This window comes from Mauremys mutica, chromosome 1 (genome assembly GCF_020497125.1).
Source record: "Mauremys mutica isolate MM-2020 ecotype Southern chromosome 1, ASM2049712v1, whole genome shotgun sequence".
Classification (NCBI taxonomy): domain Eukaryota; kingdom Metazoa; phylum Chordata; order Testudines; family Geoemydidae; genus Mauremys; species Mauremys mutica.
Genome location: NC_059072.1, coordinates 27,174,998 through 27,199,699, shown reverse-complemented (window position 1 = coordinate 27,199,699; position 24,702 = coordinate 27,174,998). Strand labels below are relative to the sequence as shown.

The 24,702-nt window shown below is 41.8% G+C and overlaps 1 protein-coding gene across 4 annotated transcripts in view; it reads right to left on the bottom strand.

Moving 5' to 3' along the window:
• Positions 1-24,702, bottom strand: part of LHFPL3 (LHFPL tetraspan subfamily member 3) — a 414,492-nt gene that overhangs the window by 49,060 nt on the left and 340,730 nt on the right. The window contains exons 4-5 of one of the 4 annotated variants that reach the window (XM_044979536.1): positions 12,269-12,368; positions 9,303-9,330 (exon numbers count right to left, since the gene is read on the bottom strand). The exons of 1 other annotated variant lie outside the window; for it this stretch is intronic. Coding sequence is in view for 2 of the 3 variants with exons in the window: in XM_044979545.1 (XP_044835480.1) it covers positions 9,314-9,330 (17 nt within the window). In the remaining variant the exon portion in view is untranslated. Of the gene's footprint in view, positions 1-9,282; positions 9,331-12,268; positions 12,369-24,702 lie in introns of all 4 variants that reach the window. 2 more of the 4 variants (XM_044979545.1, XM_044979554.1) reach the window with 2 other exon arrangements.

Genomic DNA, 24,702 nt, shown 5'->3' with positions numbered 1-24,702 from the left:
GTACCAGTTGAAAGTGCATGTTGCTCGTATATTTTGTGCAACTGGCAGATAACAGAAATAAATCTAGGTGTTGTGTATGTTAACATAACTGAGAGCTGAGAACATGAAAACTGATGTGGTGTTGGAAGCAGAGTGACCTGGATGAATCTGTTAAGCTGTGGAAATTGCTCTATTGTTGTTCTGCTGAGTCAGTATTAGTGAAAGGTCAGAGAAATATGCCCTGTTCAAACACCAGAGAGACTAAATCTAGTTCCTCTAAAAAATTTTTTACATTAATTATGTTCGCACCTCCTTATTGGTGGATAAGAGAGTGCAGGTGTCTCAGTGACAAGCACTAGAAACGTGTACTTTCCATATAAGAAATGATACGGGTTATTTACTACATTATTATGAATTAACACATTTGCATTGCCATGTATTACTGCATAGCTGCTATGCTTTTCAAGGGAGTCATTGTATAATTCTCACTTTTGTGGTAAATTCTGTACGTACCTTCTATTGCCACTCTCACTATAGACCAGTGGTCCCCAAACTGTGTGGCATGTCCCCCTATAGAGGGGCACAGAGGAACATTTGAGGGGTGCACGGTGGGGCCCAGGCAAGCCCCCATGGATGGCGGGGAGGGAGTGCCACCCAGCCCTGCTTTGCTCCCAGTGCAGCTCTGGCCCCAGCTGCAGCCCTGCTCTGCCCTCTGCCCAGTTCCAGCCACAGCCACAGCTCCACTCCACCCCGCCCAGCTCTGCCCTCACTCCCCCTCTGCTCCCAGGCCAGCTCAGCCTCTAGCCCCAACTCCTCTGCTTAGCAAACTGTGCAGGAATGGGGGGGTGTGCAGACACATTCTATTACTGGTAAGGGGGGCACAACAGGAAAAGTTTGGGCACCATTGCTATAGACTCGTCAAATAGTACATGAAGGAAACTGCTTTGCGGCACTTGATAAACTTTGCCACCATCAGTAGCAGGCCTGCTGACTGCAAACTGCAAACTTTTATCAATCTCTAGGCCAGAATGGTGGGATGAGATTTAATACTAGGTACATAGCAAACAACAAAAGTAGGAATCGGTAAAATCTCTTCTTCTGGAACATTTTTGAAAAACAATACAAATGCAAATCACTAAGGAATTCTAAGCATGTGGACAGGGCTTCATAATATTTTACACAAACTGATATTAATTAGACAAAATGTGCAAACAATGCAGTTAAATTTATGCATCAGACTTACCTATATTCTGCAAAGTTATACAAAAACTATAATAAATAACAATTTCACAACTCACACAAACTCTTTCCTTGCAGTGAGACTATAGATGTGCATTGTGGCCAAGATTTTCAAAAGTGACTAGATATATTGGTGCCCTTATTTTTGGGTGCCCAACTTGGGCTATCTTAGAGAAACTTGGTTTTCAGAAAGGTCTCAAACCTCTTTAAGATGTCTTAAGTTGGGCACCCAAAATCACTAGTCTCTTATGAAAATTATGGCTCGCAATTTTAAATGCATAATTCTTGGATGCAACTATTACCCCCATCAGTATAAAATAGATGTGCTTATTTTTGTTTATGAATTTTGACACATAATCAAAGCCTGCTCTCCAATATACAAAAATCTATTTATCACAATTAACCTTCATTAGATTTTATGACATTTCCCATCTATCTAATCCATTATGAATGTTGCCTTTAAGAAGTCCAAGGACTCACTTATTAATTAGAACCAATAATAATAGTTGCTGCCAATAATGGAATCTTTGTAATTCACATGTCTATAAGGGGGAGGGATAGCTCAGTGGTTTGAGCATTGGTGTCCTAAACCCAGCTGTGTGAGTTCAATCCTTTAGGGGCCCCTTTAGGGAACTTGGCTAAAAATCTGTTTGGGGATTGGTCCTGCCTCAAGCAGCAGGTTGGACTAGCTGACCTCCTGAGGTCCCTTCCAACCCTAATGTTTAAAAAAAAAAAAAAGTTATCCCTCATCCAGGGCCTAATTGTCAAACTTGGGTGCTTACTGATGAGTACCTAAATTAGCTCTTAGGTCACTAAAACATGCAGGGTCCTATGCTCAGGCATCTTCTTTTGAGAATTGGACTTCCTACAATTTTAAAATGCAATGCAGATGGAAGGCTATTGAAACCATCCAATGACAGCCCCTCAGTATTTGACACACTTGCAGGGGATGCTGTTTAGAAGCAGTGAGAAAAGGGTTGATGTATCTGGGGTACTGTCCCTCCAACAAATTACTGCTTGTTTAGCCAGTATTAACGCCTCTGCACATCTGCAACCTCTCCTTCTTTGTGTGTGTGTGTGTGCGCGTGTGTGTGATTTGTTCTCACTGCTGGTGGGGTTCACAGCAACCCATGGAGTTGTGCTGCCATGTCGAAGGGGATGGCCCCTGGTGACAGGGATGGAGTGAAGGGGGTTTTGCAATAGGTTTCCTGGACACCTAAATCCAGCTCTGAAAGCAGTGCTCATATATTCTTTGATGTGCTCAAGTTTGTACTTGAGGATATCTCAAGAAGTAAATCAACGGATGTTAGGGATAAATCTTTGGAAAAGAGCATATCAAAACTTTGTTTAATTTGTTTCCACAGTTGTTTCTGCCCCTCATCTGCTGTTTAGGGGACAGAACCCTCTGCCAGTTCTTGGTGGGAGCAAGTCCCATGCCCTGATAAAACCATTCAGAGAAAACGCCTTGTGGAATTCTGAGCTACACGGTTCTCTTTCCACAGGTATCCACACTTCTGCAGTCAGGACAACATTCAGGCTGTTTGTTTTCAAGTGGCTTAGTTTATCAGACATTTGATTCCACCACAAGTTTCCAGATTCAGATATGGAGGTCACCAAATTGTTTGTTTCCAGAATGGGGCTTGGTGGTATAAAATGCCTCTGGTATTTAAGTTAGCTCAGATAGCTTTATAAACCCATCAGATACTAGTAGTGTAGTGAGAGTGTCTGTAGCCAATTGTAGCAGCCACTGTGTGCTTCAGTGCAGCTAATACACAGCACTGAACTTCAGAAGTAGCGTTATTGAGAGGAAATCTTGGCCAACACGCCAGGGTTTTCTCTCTGTCTTCAACCTGGACAGTCACTAGAAACAGGAAGCAGGGAACTCAATGTAACATTTCACCCAAAGGATGTGATCTCCAAACTGAAATCTCACTCCCCCAAGTGATGCAGTAGATAGCAGTATGAAGTTTGGGAGCTTCTGGCCCAGAGGTAAGCATGCCACCCACAAAGCCATGCTAAGGGAGAGACATAAAGACTTTGCTCTTCTGGTAAGTCATTTCCCACTTTAGTAACAGATTCCACTTTCAGATTATGTTCCCTCCAGTGAGTTAGTTTTACAACAGCTGTGGAAACAAATTAAACAAAGTTTTCATATACTCTTTTCCAAAGATTTATCCCTAGCATACTTCGATTTACTTCTTGAGATATCCTCAAATACAAACTAGATGGAAGCAATATTGTCTTCCCCTTATAGATAAGTTGAATTTGAGCACCTCAGAGAATATATGAGCACGCTTTCAGAGCTGGGTTTAGGTGTCCAGGAAGCCTATTGCAAAACCCCCTAATGTGCTGCAGACTGAAGATAGCTTTATGTCTTAATTTCAACACAACTGTTTTCTCACATTTTGTGGACTTCCTGATGGTGGCTCCCTCTGCATTTCAGGATCAAGACTAAGGTGACAAAACCCACTGCTTCTTCTTCTTGGCTAGCACTGAGAAAGAAAGCTAGACGCTAAGGTGGTATGCTTCCCTCCCGCATCATCCATCCTTTTTTTCCTCTTGTGAAATCTAAAAACATATCTGCCAGCTTTTTCATTCCAGTACCAGAAGGGGAACATTCTTGCATTTTTTAATACAATAGCATCATATAAGTTAGAGATGGAATAGTACTATTATAGCACCTTTTTCTCTCCCAGACAGTCAAGGATCATTGCCTACAGTACAGGCTATTTAAGTTTCCGTTAAGAATTTTGATTTGAAACATAAACCTGGTGCAGTACAGGTACATCCATGTTCCACAGGAACAGGTAAATGGTCTTTTCGTCTTCAATATTTTTCAGAGTACCATTTCCCCCTAAAAGCACTGCGGTAATGAAGTTGATCACGAGAGGTGCAATCATGACAGCAATTATCATAAATAGGAATACAAAAAGGAAATATATTTAAAGATACATCCCATGAGAACATGCCCCTAAAATCAGACTGCTGGGTAGCTAGAAAATCCTAAATCAACCATTTGTGTACAGCTGTATGTACACCAGTGTTGTGTGCTTACCCAGGTATAGCAATAAATTGCTAGCTTAATTTATTGACAGGGTGATAAAATGCTATTGGTTTTCCTAGGTTTCTTTTCCCTCCTCCCATTGGGTTATGTTGACAGACTGAATGCTGATTAACAGAGTAGAGAGGGACTCCATGTGGTACCATAACGAAGAAAGGGCTATATTTTTGGCCTACCTTTCCTGGCAGCAGCCACATGTAGCAAATGCAACACTTATTATTATTATGCTGTGCTCACAGAGGCTAGGTAGATCATCCCACTTTCCATTGTCATTAGAGATGTCACTACAGCTCTCACACAACGGAAGTATGGTCTTGTGGTGGGGGACCAACACTGGGAATTCTCTTCCACAGACTCCCTGGGTATTTATTTATGTAGTGTTTGCATATTCATTGAGCCAAGCAATCATAGGTGCTGGAACTAAGGGTGCTGGGGGTACTGCTGCACCCCTTGGCTTGAAGTGGATTCCATTATATACAAGGTTTACAGTTTGGTTCAATTACTCTCAGCACCCTCACTATAAAAATTATTCCGGCACCCCTGAAAGCAATAGCATTCTTAATGGCTATTTCGGAGCCCACCCCTGAATTTGGTTAGTGGGCACCCCTCGACAATGTGTATCATAGTTTGATCTGTGCTGCAGTTTGGATTGTCTTGAAGACCTCAACAGTGCTGTTTGACTGCACAGAGCCCTTGCCCAGTCTGGAATCGGTTAAGAAGGGCCCACTGACAACGTGGCAGGTCGAAACTGGGCAGATGAGCAGTAGGGTCTGTGACAAGGAACTGACTGGTGATTGACGTTAAGTACCAGTCTTTCCACTACAAGGACTCTGCTGTCACATTCTGGTGTGGCAACCTCGACCACTGTGGATGTCGTGATGAAAGACGTGTAGCTGGTGGACTAAAAAGTCATTGAACGGGGGCCAATTTGGGTTGGCGCATCTCTTCTCAAGCAGTTTGCCAGCTGCAATCTCCCTCCTGATGTAAGGGGGAGCAATGTGGTTCAGAACTGGAAGCCATGAAAGATGAGTCGGTCGGAGAATTCATGTGATGATGACCATTGTTGAACTGAGTTGCACATCAGCAAGGTTGGTTTGTGCTAACTGATTACATAGTAGCGCACAGTCAGGGGCGGCTCCAGGCACCAGCACACCAAGCGCGTGCTTGGGGCGGCAAGCCATTGGGGGCGCTCTGCCGGTCGCCGCGAGGGCGGCAGGCAGGCTGCCTTCGGCGGCTTGCCTGCGGAGGGTCAGCTGGCAAGCTGCCGAAGGCAGCCTGCCTGCCGTGCTTGAGGCGGCAAAATGCCTAGAGCTGCCCCTGTGCACAGTACTCTGCAGTTGAGTATGATATGGCAAGGGCTGAAGTCCTTTAGGGTTGGAGCATCCACTTCCCATGAAGAACCTGCCAGTTTGCTGAGAAGGTTGTTGCGTGTCTTGACCTTCACTGCTATCTTGCTCAGGTGGCTTTTGTATGTCAATGTTCAGTTGAGGGTCAGACCTAAGTAAACTGGGTAGGCTTCAGCCTGTGGCTGAAAATCTGGTGCATGTCAAAAGTCATCAGCCTCCCAAAACCTAGTAAAGACCCAAACCAGGCATCAAGCTACCACCCGATATCACTGCTTTCTGTGTGTCTCAAGGTTTCAGAATGCCTAATTTTACAGTGAACAGCACTAGAGGTGGAGTACATCTTGAATGTTGAGCAAGTAGGCTTTTGACAAGGTTGAAGCACATGTGACCAAGTACTTGTGCTAATCACCTATTTATCAAAAATGGTTTTCAGAGAAACTTGAAAACAGGTGCTATTTTCCTTGACCTCACTGCAGCGTATGATATGGTGTGGCACCTGAGTCTACTTGTTAAAATATCAAGAGTCCTCCCACCATGGCTTACTGATGCCATCGAACTGCTACTCCGAGACAGACGGTTGAAGGTGCATGTGTGTGAAAAAACAAGTGCTTGGAAAAAACAGATGAACAGGTTACTCCCAGGGTCTGTTCTAGGCCCAACCTTGTTCAATCTGTACAGAAATAACCTGCCACCAGCCCAGTCATGGAATTTCATCTACACAGACGACATCTGCTGTGGGCTACAGGCTCTGACTTTTTCTGATCTGGAGAAGACCCTGAGTGACGATGCTGCAGAGCTAGCCAACTACTGCAAGTTGTTCCACCAGCAAGATAGTCTCTAGCATATTCCACCTCTACCATGCCAATGCCAAGAGGAAACTAATCATCATAATGAATGGCCAGAGTCTGAAGCATGAAGCATACTCTCTGGGTGATCTGGGGCAAGTCAGTTAGCCCTCTCTATAGCTCTGATTCAGTAAACCACTTAAGCTTGTGCTTATCTTTATTAAATCAGTAGGATTAGTTACATGCTTAAAGTTAAGAGCATGCTTTGCTGGACTGTGGCCAGTCTCTCCTTCTTTTTCCACTTTATAAATAAGGGATAATCTCTCTCGACCACAGGGATGTAATGTGACAATTTAGGTATGTAAAGTGCTTTGAGATCCTTGGTACTACAGAAATGAATAGAATTGTAACAGGATTACTGTGCTGTCTGCGTCGTCTCTGTGGTGCAGAGGGAAAGGACACTGCTCTGAGGAAGTGGAGAGTGGGGGTGCACTTCCTGCCTGGAGGAAAAGCAAAAGTGTTTTTAGGAGTCAGCAGCATGAGCAGGAGGAGGGGAGCTGCCTCACTACCCTCTTGCGGAAATAAATACATGTTCTGTTTTCTGAGTTCATGCCTGTGTCTTCATTACAGGGACTCTACCTGCTTGGGCTAACCAGGAGTGAATGTAAGGCGGTACAGGCCAGTATGGCATACCGGTAAAAAGTAGCTGCCAGTACCGGCCCATACCGCTGACTTTAAAGCGCTGTCCCTTTTGTCGCTGTCCCAGCAGGGCGGCCGATGGGGGGCGCAAAAGGGGCAGCGACGTCGAAGCGCTGCTGTGGCAGGGCTTTGAGCAGGGTCCTTAGAACGCTGCCGCGGCAATGCTTTAATGTCCTTGCCCCTTTGCCTCCACCCCCAGCGGCCAACATGGGGAAAGGGGAGCAAAAGAAGTAGCTGTTCCAGGGCCACGATTTAAATCGCCCCTGGAGCCCTGGGCGGTGCAGGCTGGGCGGAGCAGATGGGCTGGATGTGGGACACTGACCCCAGCCCTGCCCCTTCCACCCAAGGCCCCACCCCTTCGGGGTGGGGCAGAGCTGGCTCAATTTTACTTTCATCCCTGTGGCTAACCCACAAAGAAGAAAATTGCGATGTCACAAGACAGTGTTAGTTATTCCCACACTTTTCCGTAATCCACCCCCAGCATTAGAAATATCTGACGCTAAGGCTCCCTGGCTTCTCTTGGGATGGTTTCACAAAATAATCTTCCTTACTTCTGTAGAGTACTATTTTTACGGCCCTATTTTCCCTTTGCTTTTAAAATGCTCTGTTGACCTTAATTAAGGCTTCCCTAGCCTTGTTAGCTCAGTGATCTGTTTTGTTAGGGAATAAAATGGTGACCTTGCTCACCAGGTGGGATTTTTCAAGCTCTTTTAGTTCTAATCATTAGTGCCTTAAGGAAGAGAGCAGTAGCTTTCAAGCTGGATAACTGAGAAGAGCTGTAAAAATGTCATGTAGATGGCTGTCAAATTTCTAGTTGTTATAACCTCAATAATTTAGAAGGTAGACATAGTTCTGGTAAGTTATTCTGTTATCACACAATGTGTATTGTTAATTCCATGCACTTTACCAATGTGTATGTTGTGGTGAAGTTGTACTTTCATTTAATGATAAAATATAACTATGAAACCCAGAGCGCGTACAATCATAGAATAATAGAATATCAGGGTTGGAAGGGACAAGTAGTTCAACTGTGAGGAGTTGAACTGAGCGTACTCAGCATAACTAACTGCTTTTCACTGCTTCTAGTGTCCAAAAAGAAAAGAAACATGGAGCTAAGTGGCACACTGGGCTAGTGCATTGACCTGTCACCTCTGGTGATCTGGTTTCAAATAATAGCTTAGGGCACATGAAAATGAGTTTGGTGGTTTCATTCAACCCCCCGCTTGTGCACACCACAAAACCATGACACAGTTTAATATAAGTGTCTGTCTCTGCTCAAGAGAAACCCAGGATGGGAACAGCGAAGGTGTTGCAGATCATTAATGGGAAGCACTGGAGGAGCTGTGTAGGGAAGCTTGCCTGTTTCAGGGTAGTGCTATTAGTCTCAGCATCATGAGCATTATCTTCACTCAAGTTTTATAAAAGTTATTTTTTAAAAAAAGGACAATATAATCTCTTTGGGTGAGAATGATCTTTTGGACATATTACTGTGAAAGTACAATATGTTTGATTTCTACACATCAACCATTATATAAAGTAACACAAAAGTTACTCATTTTAGGGTAGAAGACTACCACACTAACATGGCTTGAATTCTACAGTGGCCAATCTGGAGGGTTATTTTCATGGGACAACCACAGAAGAGTTCACAGGATTATTGACACTTGGCCAGATTTTTAAAGTTACTAGGATGCCTAGTAGGATTTTCACAAACATCTAAGCGCCTAACATCTATTAAAATAAATGAGGTTGAAGTGTCTTGGTGGCTTTTGAAAATCCCACTAGGCACCTAGATACCTTTAAAAATCTGGCCCATTGCTCCTAACTCATGTGCATACCAAATTTATGCTCTCTTATGATGTGTTTCTACAAAACCTAGCCCAATGGGCTGAGGTCCTGATTGGAGCTTCTGGACACTATTGTAACAAATAATTTTTACAGTGCTCGCAGCTATGTTATGATCATTTGCCAAGGACTATTTTAAAAAGGGAGTATCTAAAAATACAAATCCAACATTAGGAATATAAATATAAAATGAAATGCTTACAAGTTACTGAAACATGCTGCCTAACATCAGAAACACAAGACAATAGCAGAAAGCCATGCAACATATTTTGGCAGAAGCACACAAACATTTTACAGCTCGCCCAGTGGGTGCCATGCTTACACTTACATTAGTCAGTTTCATACTACCTTAGTTTGTTTTAAGCATTTCCATCATCTGTGAGGGAGGGAGGGAAAAATAGAGTGGTTAAGGTAAAATAAAATGAAATCTTACACATTGTTTAGCTGGTAAATGATCTAATTATTTTATTTAGTGCTAACAGTGTGGAGGGGATGAAGGAAATTATCTAGTGATGTGCTTACATGTCTATTTTGCTAACCATAGAAATGGAGCTTTTTTAAAATCAAGTGGTGAGGATGATTCAGTGATGTACCAAGGAACCAGATGAAAAACTAAAATTTACAGAGGAAAACATGATGAAGACTTAAAAAAAATCAAAATAAACAGTCTTGAGCAATACTGCATCTTGTTTCACTGTGACAGAAGTAAGATTCTTTGGAACATCTTTCCAGCAGTGAGCAATTTTAAATGTTGAGTCTGCATGAGTGGTTTAAAAAATATTTGAAGAAAGATGTAACAGTAAAAAACCCAAACCAAACCAAAACAAAAAAAACCCTTACCACAAGCCAGAGTAATTAGTTGGATCAATGATAAAACCACACCTGAGATACGTTCCTAAGTATACACTGATCTATGTAAATCTTTCATGCTTTTGAATGACATGCTACAGCATTAAATTAAAAAGACATATTTTGGTCTTGCAGGTACACTGCTCATTGCTGTTAGCTGTATTTTCAAAACAACATGTACCATTTTAAAGAACCCAAGACTGCCAAATCCTTACTTATGCAAGTAGTCAGAGTGCATTAAGTTTTAATTGTATAAATCTTTTGTGTTATTAATTATGCACACATGGAGGTCCTGTGATTGTGAGGTTTTAAGCTCCCTCAACTCTCATGAAGGTCAGTGGGACCTGAGGATATGCAACATCTCAAAGTATCAAGTCCTCAGTTTCCCTATTTTGTGCATATGATGGAGACACTAAAAGTTATCCACAAGCACAGAATTTTCATGAGGAAAAATGTGAATGCAGATGTTTATTCAACATAATTAAACAATTAACCTCTGTAATAAGGATGGAAGAGAAAGAAGTTTTCACACAGGAATTTCAAACTGAGTAGACAAGTGGCCTTAATTTGTAGTATTCAAGAAGAAACCTAGAAGGAAAAGTTGGAATAGATACTGTTTGACGGACTAGACCAAGACAATCATTTCTTAACCAAGAATATAGACCAAGTACCAGTATCACATTGACAAACTATGCTTTGTTTCCAAAAGGACTGAAGAGTCAATTTGATGTATCAGTTACCGTTTCAAACAAGTCAAAGATATACCAGAAAACATCTAAATGCATTGATTGAATGATAGATATGCTTCTGGTAAAAATAATATATGAACCTTCCTAAAGATTAATAGCAGATGGTAAGAAATGCATTAATTTGGGGGTTTTTTAGGACATAGCTGGATTTCTATTTTCTTGGAAGCTTTGACTCTGCTTATATTGCTACTGGTGTAACCTCCGTAAAATGATTTATTGGCTTGCCTCCTATATGCACATTATTTAGGCAATGAAACATAAAACACTCTGTGATGCTGTTGATTAATGCATACATTGGTTGTGTAGTGAGATACAAGGCAAAGCAGCTGTCTTGATTAAGAGGCTGAAAAAAAAATGGAAATATAATACTGTACTGAATAAATGATAATAACCAGCATTTCATGTTTCTTCTTCAATATTTATTTCTCTGCTTCTGTATTGTAAGACTGGAGTTTAGAATTTTACACCTATTTAATACTAGTTAGTCCCTTGACTCTCTTTTTGAATTCATTCGTGTTTAATGGGATTTATGCTGATTCTGTACTGATTAAGCAGCAGTCATTACAACTCACTCTCATTGCACTAAAGTAGTATACTTGAGAGACAACCCAATAAATTCCTATCCTATTCAAGTACGCTCTGACAAAGGCTCCAATCCTTTAAATGCACTCATGCATATGGGTACTCCCAAACTGAGCAGAACGGGGCTCCTCATAAGTGTAAAAGTTATTCTCATGCATAAAGTGTTTGCAGGATTGGGGCCTAGGGCTGAACCCTCTTCACTAGACTGACCCAACTACTCATGTGGGTAAAGTGAGCAGGATCTGGCCCTAAGTGACATCTTCTGTGTGATATGTTGAACACTAAAGCAGATACTTTGGGCCAAATGTTGCTCTCAGGGTGTAGGGGGGAGGGTGTTTCCCAGTACAAGTAGACAGACACATGCTAGCTTTGCTCAAGCTAATATGCTAAAATTAGCAGTGTGGCCAAGTGGCTTGGGTGGTGGCTAGGGTTAGCCACCCAAGTTCACACCTGCCTAAGTCCCTGGGTTTGTGCTTGGGTGGCTAGCCTGGGTCGCTGCTGCAGCCACATTGCTATTTTTAGCTCACTAGCTTGAGCCGAGCTAGCGTGTGTCTGTGTACCTGTGTGGACAGCACTCTCCCAGCTGCCATGTCACCAGGATAGATCTGGAATAATTCTGCTGAAGTCAGTGGAGTTAGTGAATATTGATACTGGAGTAACCGATATCAGCATTTGGCCCTTTGTGTTTATATATATGAGCTGGATGAAACTGTGTTCTGGTTGAATTAAAATATCCTTCAAACTGATCTGTAAACAAGCCCTTCATTTAAGATAGTTGTAAGAGACAGTTAAGGGACCACCCCTAAAACAAAGCCTAATAAGTCTGCCCAGGAACTAGCATCATGAGGGTGGTGGTGGGGTGCCACTAAGTATTGCAATCAGGAGCGGTGTGTGTGTGTGAGGGAAGGGAGAACACCGAGAAACTGAGAACAGACAGGAACACAGAGAGAGGCAGAGAAAGCAATACAGCCAAGCAGAGCCCGTGAGCTCAGTGTGACTCTGAAAAAAGCTAGAAAAGAGCTTTTGGATCTGGTGTTAACTCAAGAGGCTCAGTAAAAAGCAACAAAGAGTCCTGTGGCACCTTATAGACTAACAGACGTATTGGAGCATGAGCTTTCGTGGGTGAATACCCACTTCGTCAGACGCAAAGAGGCTCAGGGGCTGGAAGCTAAGAAACTGCTCCTTTTCTTCTTGGTTCCTCCTGCATTTGGAAAAGCAGGACTTTGTACATTCCCTGTAAATAAACAAAGTTGCATCAAAGAAAATACCAGCCTTCCAATTTCTGCTCCAAAATGGAACATCCCCCAGACCCTGAAATTTGACTAGCTGCTCAGGTCAAAAAGAGGCAATAGAACCAAACAAAAATTTAGTCTAGTTTTGGAGTGGTCATTGATTTGAAGGACCCCTTTGCTTAGGACCACAGGGGAAATTAATTACATTTATTAGAAGCTCTTGTCTCTAAAATAAGATATAGAGGGTCTAACTCTGTTCTGTGCTAAATTAGTGTAAATCTGTTTGTTGTTGTTTTTAAGCAACAACAAAACATCCATTAGTGACGCCAATAAAATGCTCCACCATGTATATCAGAGTAATAATACCCTTCTAGAAGTACTGATGGCACCCTGCCTATGGGAACTTGCAGGATTTAATACTACAATAAAATATGCCCTGTTGTCTTCTTAATTAATACACTAAGTCTCCACTGATTAAGCACGGAGGTTATTTATAATAACCACAGCATAACCAAAAGGAAAATAATTGATTCAGTTGCTAAATTCCCAGGATCATATGTGATTCATTTGCACTTAACCCATCAGATCACTCTAATTTATCTATGATTTACAAAATTAAAGGAAGAGGGGTTTTGGATAAACATTTTTATTATAAGCGCTATTATTAATCTTAAGAAATAGTTCCATCTGTAAGGGGACGGTGGAGAGTTAATGGAAATACGGCAATTGACACTTCTGCAAAGTCCAAATGCTCCTACAAGACATATGAAATGGTGCCAGATCACTAACTGAAAAAAATCTTTGCTATGTTTAGAATGAGATGCAGTTGCTTAAAATTATACATCACAGCACAGCCCCTGTAAATTAATCTAGTCCTTGCATCCTCTCTTACATATTGTACCAATTAATAGATGCATATATTTAGATGAAGAGGCTGAGAGTTCTGCGTCAGTAGATGATGATGATAACTCAGCAGTACATCATCTGAATCTTTGGAAACTTCTATAGAGGCTAGATCTGTCAGATGAACGTTTATAGAACAAAATTTTAAGGGGCTATTTTTGTAATATCCAGAGAGTTTCAACAGTACATCAGACTATACAATTTATCTATTTTAGAGTAGAGCTGTTAGCACATTTCTCTTGAACAATACCCTCTTTAGTATTTTTCAGACATGAACATCGCCTAAAATGAAGCCTGCCTTCGAAATGTTTTTGAAGATTTTCAACAGCAGGTCATCAGAGACACTTTCATCTTGTCCTTCAAACTACCAGTGAATGAATGACCCACAGATTCTCAAATGAGTAGCAGTTATGGTGAAAGGCTACTTTGACATCAGTGAGTCCAATATGCATGTACTTCAGCAATATATAAATATTGCTGAATGTTATTCTGCTGTGTTAGGGATTGATGTTGTGAGGCGCTGGATGCCTCCAGCAAGGTGCTGGGCATTTTCAACTTCCAATTCCAACGGAATTGAGGGCACCCAGCATTAGGATCTGCCTATTAGACTAATAGAATAATATTATTTGTTCTTACCTTGATGTTCTGTTGGAAGCCTTATTTGTATACTTATTCACTTCCCATCACTGCTCAGTTAAGGTGACTCTTTAGTCTCCCTAGATCCCCATCCCTTAAATTCACAGTGTCCAGAATGCTGTGGCCAAAGTACTCTCCAATTGCATGAAACAGAACCATGTCACCCTTCTCTCACTTTCACTGGCCTCCTATCTATCTCAAATCCAATTCAAAACTACCACCTGGTTTTCCAAATTCCCCATGAAACAGGCCACCCCACCTTTCTATCCTTAGATCTATCTACTTCCCTTTCTGTTAATTTCACTGCTCCAGTACTGACTTCCTCTCTTCTCCTCCTTTTCCCCATCTTATAGACTTTCCACAGTTGGAAATCGCTCTCTCATTTGTGCTTCTAAGGATTCCTCGCCTATACGGAAATCTCATCCTCCCTCCAAACGACTCAGTGATTTCCTTTCTTGAATTTTGGCCTGAAGGCTATCTTATTTGCTCTTCTCTATGGTTGACTGTAAATTATATTCCAAAATAAACTATAAAGCAAATTATATGGGCTCAGTCCAGCACGTCTATTACAATCAATGAAAGTTCTGGCTGAATGAGGAGCACAGGACCAAGTTCTGTTTGCACACGTAGGCTTCGCTGCTCAGGTCAGCATTAAGATTCACACAACCTAATAACTGAATTTAGCTTTACTTTGGTTTTAAAGTAAATCATGAAGACACATACAATTGGGTTGATCTGATTCAAGACATTTTGAATAATCCTCAAACATAAAGGCACTCATCCATCACTATAGTCCTGTTATTGGAGCTATCCCTAAACAGAAGCAGTAGGCCGCCCATTTCTGTAATGTCATGTGCAGATTTGTCTCATTTGAAACTGGCGCTTCCAAGAGGGACGCTGCCATGTGGATTGCCAATGGGAAGACGTGGTAATGTCAGTTTCCCAAATACCACTTTGACAGGCAGAACTCTGGGAATCACTTCATTGTGGATACAGCATTACAAAAATAAATAGTAATGAATGGCATCCCTAAGTACCTCCTGCATCTGTGGATTTTTGGGCTTTGTGGGGCTACTCATACATATTGTGGTCGAGAAATCTGGGCATCTCAGACCTAACCCATAGCTACTGCCATCCTCCTGATGTTATGGGCCAAATTCTGACCCTGTATGTGCACAGGGTTGAATGGAATCAATGGAAGCCCTATGTGCATCCCAAAAGGCAGAATTTGGTGCTACATATGGCTTGTGGACTTCTAAAGATCCCATGAAAAATTACCAGAGAGACCTGGTAATTTCACCAAAAATGTTATTAATTGATTTAATGTGGCTGGGAGTACACAGCATTTCCCATTACCCTTCTGAGGCTCCCAGTTCAACTGTCCATCCATGTTCAGCAAAGCACTTTCAGCACAGGCTTCACTTAAACACATTCTTAAGTCAATGGAACTTAAAAACTTGTGTTCAAACACTTTGCTGACTAGGGATGGATTGAAGCATGTATTTAAATGCTTTGCAAGATTGGGAGCTTACATTCTAAAGCACGGGATACTGACTAACTGCCCCCCCAATATACCAGTCAACACACTGGAGGCAGCACCGAGGGTTGAAGTAATCCACACCACAACTGCCTTTCTAGAGCATAGGGGAAGCAGGGACCAGACTGTGATGCTTAGCATTCCTGCCCTACTCCCGGGGCAGAGCAGCTATGCAGTACGTACCCCTTCCTCAGGCTGGATTATAGGAGTCCAGTCCATAGTATTCAATTAGGAATCCTAACACTGAGCACACACGTCAAGTCCTGACCGAGAAACATACCAAATCTAAGGCCATGTGTACACTGCCCTGCAGGTCAACACTACAGGGGTGTGAATAGCAATGTGCCTCAAAGTGCTGTACTGTAATTCTCCTAGAGTACTGGACACTGTGGGCATTGAACTAGAAGGTTCCTAGTTTGCATAAACATACATACAGAGGAATTACAGCTCAGCACTTTGGTAGGCAGCGCTATTTAACCCCACTTAGTCCGAACTGCGGGGCAGTGTAGACATTCCCTAAGTGTCATGTTTTAGATTATATAATTTACTAGGTTTGCTGTGTTTTGAAATGGGTACATATATAATAGATAGGAATGAATTTGTAATTAGAACCCTTTTAAAATTAAGAATGGTACAAAATGATGCTGTAATGTTTTGAATAATATTTACCTACTTTTGAAAAAAATGTATATGCATATTCTTGTTATACTTTTATTATAAAGAGTTTGGAAAAAAGAGCTTCTACTTATTTTGAAAAAATAGCTTTAATATTACTTACTTTACATATCTCTCTTCATTTCCAAACAATTTATGAGCCTTATATAACTCATTTGATTAATGGATGTGGAAACATCCATCACCATTTCTTAATATATGGACTAGTACAAGTATATTATGACTGCTAACATAAGGACTCAATTTAAAAAAAAAAGTTTCTTATTTCCTCTCCCAACTGTTCTTATTCCTGTCTCTTCAAGATCTTCTAGCAGAATCAATCAGAAGAGGTTTCTTTTATTTAATCCTTCCATTTTCTTTAATTTTTAAAAAGCCATTCAGGTCATTATAGCCAACATACAATATTTTTTAATCTGTTCCCCAACAGTTCTTCCCCTCACAACAGAAGACTCATTGTTTGCTTCTAGGACATACATTTCAGACTCAGATTTTAACTATTAATCTGACCAACAACATAAGAGGCAAAGGGCCCTTTATGGCACCACTAAAGTCAACAGGAGCTCTACCATTTCCTTCCATAGGAGCTGGATCAGGCAGGGAGTAGTTTATTTCCTTTTAATGCTGTTCCCCCAGATGTCTCTTAGGGTCCCATCTGGAGAGATGCTGAGGTCCCTTGACTCCCATCTACTTCAACGACACATTGCGGTCGCTGACCTCAATGGGAGTGGAGGGTACTCACTGCTCACCACCTCTCTGCAACAGGCACTTAGACTCAGCCGGCATACATCACCTCGCTCCAAACTAAGGCCCAGCCCTACAATGTGTTTCACATGCGCCCACTGACTTTAGCTGGGCTCCATGTGAATGCTGGACTCCACTAACATGGAGCTCATGGCAGGACTGGGGTCTAATTCTTCCTCTACATCATTTCTACCTGTCATTTTGCAACCTAGTCAAAATATGTGGGAAGCTTCACTCTGCTGGGACTTCACTAGTCGCAGTGTTTTAGGCTGGAATGTCCCAGAGCTGCATGTTAACTCCACTACACACATTATTATTTTTGCATCTAAATCTTCTTTAAAATAGTTGGATAGACTCTTTTCATAGCTGAGCAGCCATCTCAGTAAATGTAGAGGGTGATTTACAGTTTGTACTTTGTACACTTTCTGTAGTGGAGCATAAAATTGAAAGGCTTATGCCAAACTCATTCATACATGGACACATTCAAGAACAAATTAATTTTAAAGCACTTACAGGATATATAATGTTTCCAAGTCATGCTTTACAAATCTATGGAGTAATTTATAGCATAATATAGCATAATTAGAAAAGAGCTGCTGTGGAACAGATAATATGGCATTTTTAATCTAAAAGGATTTTAGCATTACACTTCTCCACATTATCTATAATTCAGACCTGAAGGGAATCATGACTAATCAGTTTTAAAACAAAATTTTTGTATAAAAGTGGTCTCACCTAAGGGAAAAAAGATCATTTACGGCCAACTTAAGGTTCCTAGAATCAGAGACACACCACAGTAAATCAGTGTGCTATAGACTGCTATAGACTTGGGGATGGATTCGGATCTCACACTGGTATAAATCAGGAGTTACACTGGTTTAAAACCAGTGTAAGTGCTATTAGACACAGGCCCACCAATACTAGATAAATCCCACACACAGCTGGAGAGCTAGGGATGACAGTTTAAAAACCACACAAAAGCCAGTTAAGCTAAAGAAGCATGCCCTTAGCTAGCACTACTGGTAGGCCCCTTATCCTCTGTGTGGACTAGTCACTGGTGGGCACCATCAGTCTCTTACTCACACATTAAGCCAGTACGTTCCTTGTGCCACCTGGCTGCCAGAGGCAGAGAGGACTGACCATGGGAGATGCTAGGTGCCACCATTGAGCTGATGAATGCCAGCAACTAAAATAAATAATAATAATTGGAGATATACCAATCTCCTAGAACTGGAAGGGACCTTGAAAGGTCATTGAGTCCAGCCCCCTGCCTTCACTAGCAGGACCAAATACTGATTTTTGCCCCAGATCCCTAAGTGGCCCCCTCAAGGATTGAACTGACAACCCTGGGTTTAGCAGGCCAATGCTCAAACCACAGCGCTATCCATCCCCCCTGATGACAGCACCTCACAGGATCAGGCTCTGTGGCTGAGTAGGGTAAGGGCAGGCATAATGCTTGCAGGGACGCTGTAGTGAGTGTGCTCACCAGAAAACCTTGCTACAACTTTTGAAAAAGGGTAGCTTGAGTGTCACACCTACTCCTTTTCCCAGGCAAGCCTTAACTCCCACCTGCCACACTAGTGCTTCCACAAAATTCTCCACATGCTGAGCATTTATAATTAGTAAACACAGTAAGAAATTATTTTAAAAAACTTAAAGGTAAATAACTGAACCCAATTCAGTCCTGGCATAGGGCCACAACTCCCAGTGAATTCAGCAGGGCCATGTGGGTGTAAGTGAGAGCCGAGTTTAGCATGTTGATAGCAAACTAAAGTATGTAGTTACTCATATTCCCCCAGGCATTCTTCTGCCTGAATCTGTTTAGGGGCACTTATGCCATCTGTACTAGCAGCAATTTAACATGCTACCTGTAGAAGGTATAAATACACACTTGAGGGTGAAGTAGCTATCATGCTCCCTCATTCACCTAGCTTGGTTTGTGATTTATATCTGTATAGCTGGTAATGTAATTCAGATGCAGATAGTGCATTCCTTCATCTCCGCAGGAAAAATATAGACTTAATTAAATGTGGTCAACCTCTAAAAGGTCCAGATTTCAAAGACAAAATTGCAACATAAAGTATTTTGAGCAATGATAAGCAAAGTAGCATCTACGGACTAAAGAGAAATTTGATTCTTAGTAACAGCCAACACTTGCAGACCAAATAATGTAACTTATAGTCATTCAATATTAGAGAGACAAGGTGGGTGAGGTCATATCTTTTATTGGAGCAACTTCTGGTGGTGAGAGAGACGAGTTTTCAAGCTTACACTAGAGCTCTTCTTCAGCTCTGGGAAACAAACTCAGAGTGTCACAGCTCAATACAAGGGTGGAACAGACTGTTAAGAAGCTAGCCTTATTGCCTATCTGGCAATCTTAACATATTTACTCAATGATTTTTGTTTAACTATATCAGTTTGGTGGTCATCAACACCTAATTACATTTCATACTGGCAGCTTTCCTATAGGTGGATAGTGAAAGTGAAAATGAACATCCAGCTCTATACAAGGTAAATCTGATCCCATTGAAGAATATCCACTCTGAAACACAAGACTGAGTCAGGAGATATGGGATCTTTTAGTTCTGACTGTGACTCGGTGAATTCTGCGGGCAGCCTGGTTGGCAACTGGTAACTGGAAACCCTTTGCAACCAAAGAGCTGGCAGAGCTTCTGCAGTGCTCCAGCTCTTTGTTCAGAGTGACAAAGCTACAATTTCACAAACAAGAGAGGATAACTTTGGTTCATCCTCATTCAGTGGTGAAGTGAAGGCAGCAGTTAGAAGCAAAAAAGCACTATAATAACAAATGGAAAAAGGGAAAATGAAATAATCAATATAAATTAGAAGTTATTAAATGTAGAAAACTCATAAGAGAAGCTAAAGCTATAAAGGAAAAATCCATAGCTGGTGGGGCTAAGGACAATGACTAGTTTTTTAAGTATATTAGGAACAAAAGAAATCCTAGCAATAAATGGTAAAATTGTTAATGATGCAGAAAAGGTAGAAGTGTTCAATAAATATTTCTGTTCTGCATTTAGAAAGAAGCAAGATGATGATCTTCTGTTACATGAGGATGATAAAGTTCTTTCCAGTCCATTAGTAAATGAGGAGGATGTTAGACAACATCTACTAGAGAGAAACATTTTAAATCAGTAGACCAGGCTAACTTGCACCTTAGTTTCATAGAATTTAATGCCAGAAGAGACCATTAGATCACCCAGTCTCACCTCCTGCATATCACAGGCCATTCAATTTCACCCAGATAGCCCTATATTAACCCCAATGACTTTAATTTGACCACTGGAGACCAAACTGTTGCATGCCATTGGGAGAGAACAGGAAAGACTGAGGTGCTACCAATGCCCAAGATCAATGGTTCTCAAACTTTTTTTCCCCGCAGACCACTTGAAAATTGCTGAGGGTCTCGGCAACCACTTAATGATTTTTCCAAATGTTGTTTATACAGTTAGCTAAACTATTGTAAAGTGCTTTGGATAAAAACACTATATCTAAAAAAACCACCTTAATAATAATTAAGGTTTCTTTGTTCTACAAATAAAAGCACACAACTCATATTTTAATAACACTAGTCTTACCTTTCTAATGCGATGGATGTGCCCTCTTTCCCCCACCACAACAGCCCCTGAGCTGGGGCTGGGAAGGAGGGGGGTCTCTCCCTGTCTCCCCCCCGTGCCAGTTCCCAAGCTGGGGCTGGGAAGGAAGGAAGGTCTCTCCCCCGCCACAGGAGCCACAGAACTGAAGCTGAGAAGGAGGGCCGTCTCCCCAGCAGCCGCAGCCCTGGAGCTGGGGAACGTCACCTCTTTCTCTGGCCGCCGCAGCCCTGCACATCCCAAATTCCCCCCACCCGCTCTTCTCACCCCACTGCCTCCTCCCACCTACCCCCTATTCCCTCCAAGGCCACCACCTCACCTTACATGTGCATCTTCTTCAGGGTCCAGGCACCTAATTAGTGGTGCCACACCTACATGGCTTCACTAATTAGGTGGGTGGCCCTTCATTCTCTCGTGCGCAACCACCCAGGCATGCAGCTTAGAGGGAACTATCTGCGGACTACCTGAATGGAGTGTGTGGTCTGTGGACCACAATTGGAGAACCTCTGGATTAGATAGAATATGCTTAGATGATACCAGCAGGCGAACCATGCCCCATGCAACTGAGGAAAGTGAGCATCCCTCAAGGTCCCTGCCAAGCAGACCTGGGGGATAATATCTTTCCAACCCTAAATCTAGTGACCAGTTTGACCCTGAGCATGTGAACAAGACAAAGCAGCCAGGCATCTAAGGAAGAGCATTCTTTGTACTCTCTCAAAGCACCACCACTCCTAAAAGAATTGGCTCTGCCCCTGCTCTGTCCCCAGCCTTGCTCTGCCCCCAGCCACAGCTCCACTCAGGCCCCTGCTCCACCCCGACCCAGCTCTGCCCTCAGTGCCTCTCCGCTGCAGTCCAGTTCTGCCTCATTCCCTCTCCGCCACCCAGGCCAGCTCCATCTCTAGCTCCATCTCCTCCCCCAGCCCCAGTTCTGCCTCCAGCTCCGCCTTCAGCCCAAGCTCCTCTGCTGAGGAAGTCTTATCTGTGCAGTAATGGGGATGGGGGGTGTGAACAGATTCTACTACTGTTAAGGGGGGCGTGACAGGAAAAGTTTGGGCACCACTTGGCTAATGTGATCCTTGGATGAATAAATAAATAACAGAGGCGACTTTACCTCTGGTGAGACAAGTACTGGAATACTGCACCCAGGTCTGATGTCCACTTTTCAAAAATGATGTTGGAGAGGGTGCAGAAAAGAGCCACAAAAATTATTCAAGGGCTGGAGAAAATGCCTTATACTGAGAGATTAAAGAGCTCAATCTGTTTAGTTTATCAAAAGAAAAAGGATTACAGTCTCTAAGTACCTTCACCAAAGGAAGTGGTGGATTCTCCATCTCTTTACATCTTCACAGCAGGACTGGATGCCTTTCTGGAAGATATGCTTCAGCTAAACAGAAGTCACTGGGCTCAATACAGGGTAAGGGATGAAATTCAGTGGTCTGTGATATACAAAAGGTTAGACAAGATGATCTGATGGTTCCTTCTGGCCTTAAACTCTATGAATCTATGTTGCCATTCAGGAGTTCTCTCTAGAACTCACCATGCAGGGGTGTGTACCCTGAGCACATCCCCCTGTAATCCTGTCCGTGGCTGGCCCCTTGTGCAGCAGAGACACACGGGGAAGCTTATCTAGCTGTGGAACCAGTGCCAGGATTTGGTTCCAAAAAGCACAATCTGTTGTGTTCTATTTCTTCAATTGTGAAACATTTTTGAATGTATTCCTCTTGGTGTTAATGCCGTTCAAGTGCATACAAGAATTACATTCTCAGTCAGGCAACTTCTTGTAATCTTTCTCCATGAGGCAATCACTCCAGCCTCTTAATTGCTACATTGTGTTTTGGTTGTGCCTTAGCATCTGATACATGCTCTCTGGTCTTTACAAGTATTACCTGACTGACTTCAGTGTAGCTACTCCAAACTACTTTTATGTGAGAGGAGAATCAGAGCCATTGTATTTTATGGATAAAATACTAAACTAAATCATGCAACCCCAGAAATTAGAGATGGAGGAGGTATCCAGCAGGTCCTCTACCCCAGCCAATGTAGCAGTGTTTCCTACAGTAAAGTTCTAAAGCTTTGTTTAAGCCAGTTTTAAATGATTCCAACAATGGGCCTTAAACAGTTTCCCTTGAGAAGCTATTTTGCAAACTAATCAGTCTCACCATTGCCGGCAAGCCTAGCCTTTAATTGCACTCTGTTGTTCCTATTTATCTTCCTGTGGCCACCCATAAACAATTATTTTTCCTTGTGGTGTTAATGACCTTCAAGTAAATACAGGAGTTATATCCTCACTTAGTCATTGTTTAGCAAAGCTATGCAACTTCTTGTAATCTTTCTCCATGAGTCAATCCTTCCAGCCTCTTAATTGGTACATTTATTGTGGTGCTGTAGCATCTGACACATGCTCTCTAGTATATTTTTAAATTTTTCAACCTACAGCAACTTACTTTAAGGAGTGCAAAGGCTTAAAAGAAAGTGCCTATGATGTCAACTGCAGCAAGACAATAATCTCCACCTTCTTTGAAACTGGCTGTGTCTATTTCTAATTCCTTTAAATTGTCAATCTCATTGTAAAATGCTTGCAGAGATTGACTCCTACACTTGGCCTCTCCAATGGAAAAGTGATTGAATCATGGAACTGCATTTCAGATTTTAATACATTTACCCTTGGTAAGAGACAAATAATAAAAAGAAAATTAGATTGAAACAACTTGCTATAAAAATGTATCAACACTAACAATGATAAACCTCATAATTTGTGTGCATGCTTCAAGAGGTTGTTGGAGAACACCTGCCCTTAAAGGGTAAAGGTATGTGGGGAGCAGGGGAGCAACATTTTCTTTGCTTTTGATGGTAATAACATTTTCAATGCCTTGTGACCCTCTGATTGCCTTTTATGACTCCTTTGGGGATTGCAATTGAATGTTTGAGAAACACTGTTCTAGCACATCAGAGGCTTTCAAACTGTGGTTTGTAGTCCATCAGTGGTGTGCAGAGCACTTGCTGGAGGTCCACTTTGTCTGTCTCATGATGCTGGCTCTCCACCTTGTTTCCTGGTCCTAAATCATATGAAAAGAAGCTAAAAATATATCACATAACTTTCCTCATATTACTTTTCTTTGAAAGCAACTGCTGGAGCGGCCCTAGGGACACTGTGCCATCGCAAATGGAAGGGGAGGTGGTCTGTACAATTGTGAAGAGGAGTGGTGTCCATGAGGCAATCCGGACACAAACTTTTCCTGACTTTTCTTGAAAGTAGAGACAAGTGTAAAGAAACAGATCAGAGAGGAAAACAAATGATTAAGGCCCAATTCTACTTTCACTAACTGACCATCACCAGTTAGTCACACCTTTTATTTCGCTGACTTTAGTGGAATCACTCCTGATTTACACAAATATATGTGAGGAGCAAATCATGCCCCAATTTCACAGGTTTGTAGAATGAAACCCTCATACTCTTGTAGGTGATTTAACAATTAAATAAAACCATGAGAATTTGAATGATAAATTCAATTGAAAGATCAGGATAAAATGGCTGGTATTACAAAACAGGAATTGTGACTGGGAAGTTATTGACAAATATCAAAAGAAGTTTCCATAAGTGAGGTCACCACAGCAAAGTGTTTTGTAGGGCAGGGTGTAATCCAGTGACACAAAGAAAGCTTTCTGAAGGATATTAATCAAGGTACAAGTAAAAAGAAAATGAGATGCTTCAGGACACAAAGGCTGCAGGAAGTGCATCTACAGCAGTAAAGGTTGATGGAAATCATAAGGCGGGAAATAAAACTAAGGCTACATGTGGAAATGAACACAAGAACTGCAGAACACCTATTCTGACAATGCAGCCATTTGTATTGCTAAAAGGGAAATCAACGAACCATATGCAAGAAGACAGGCTTATTAAATGATTGACTGTCCACCTGGAAATTCCTGTCTATGAATTCATCATGGTGATACAGTATAAAAAAATAGAGTCCAGGGTTAAGAGGTTGTTCACTGAAGTGATCAGGTATCTTATAACTTAGATTTGCAAACAAAAGAGGGAATAGGAAGACCATTTAAGCCACTGCTTTGGGCTTTATTAAAACTGAACCAGCTGTCACATAGGAAATATGTGTATAGGACAGTAAAAGAGACTTCACCAAGAAGTGGGAAGGATTATTATAGCTAAATCCCACAATGTTAAAAATTGGATCGGAGAGAATCTGGTTACTGTAGCAATTGGGCAAGTTATAA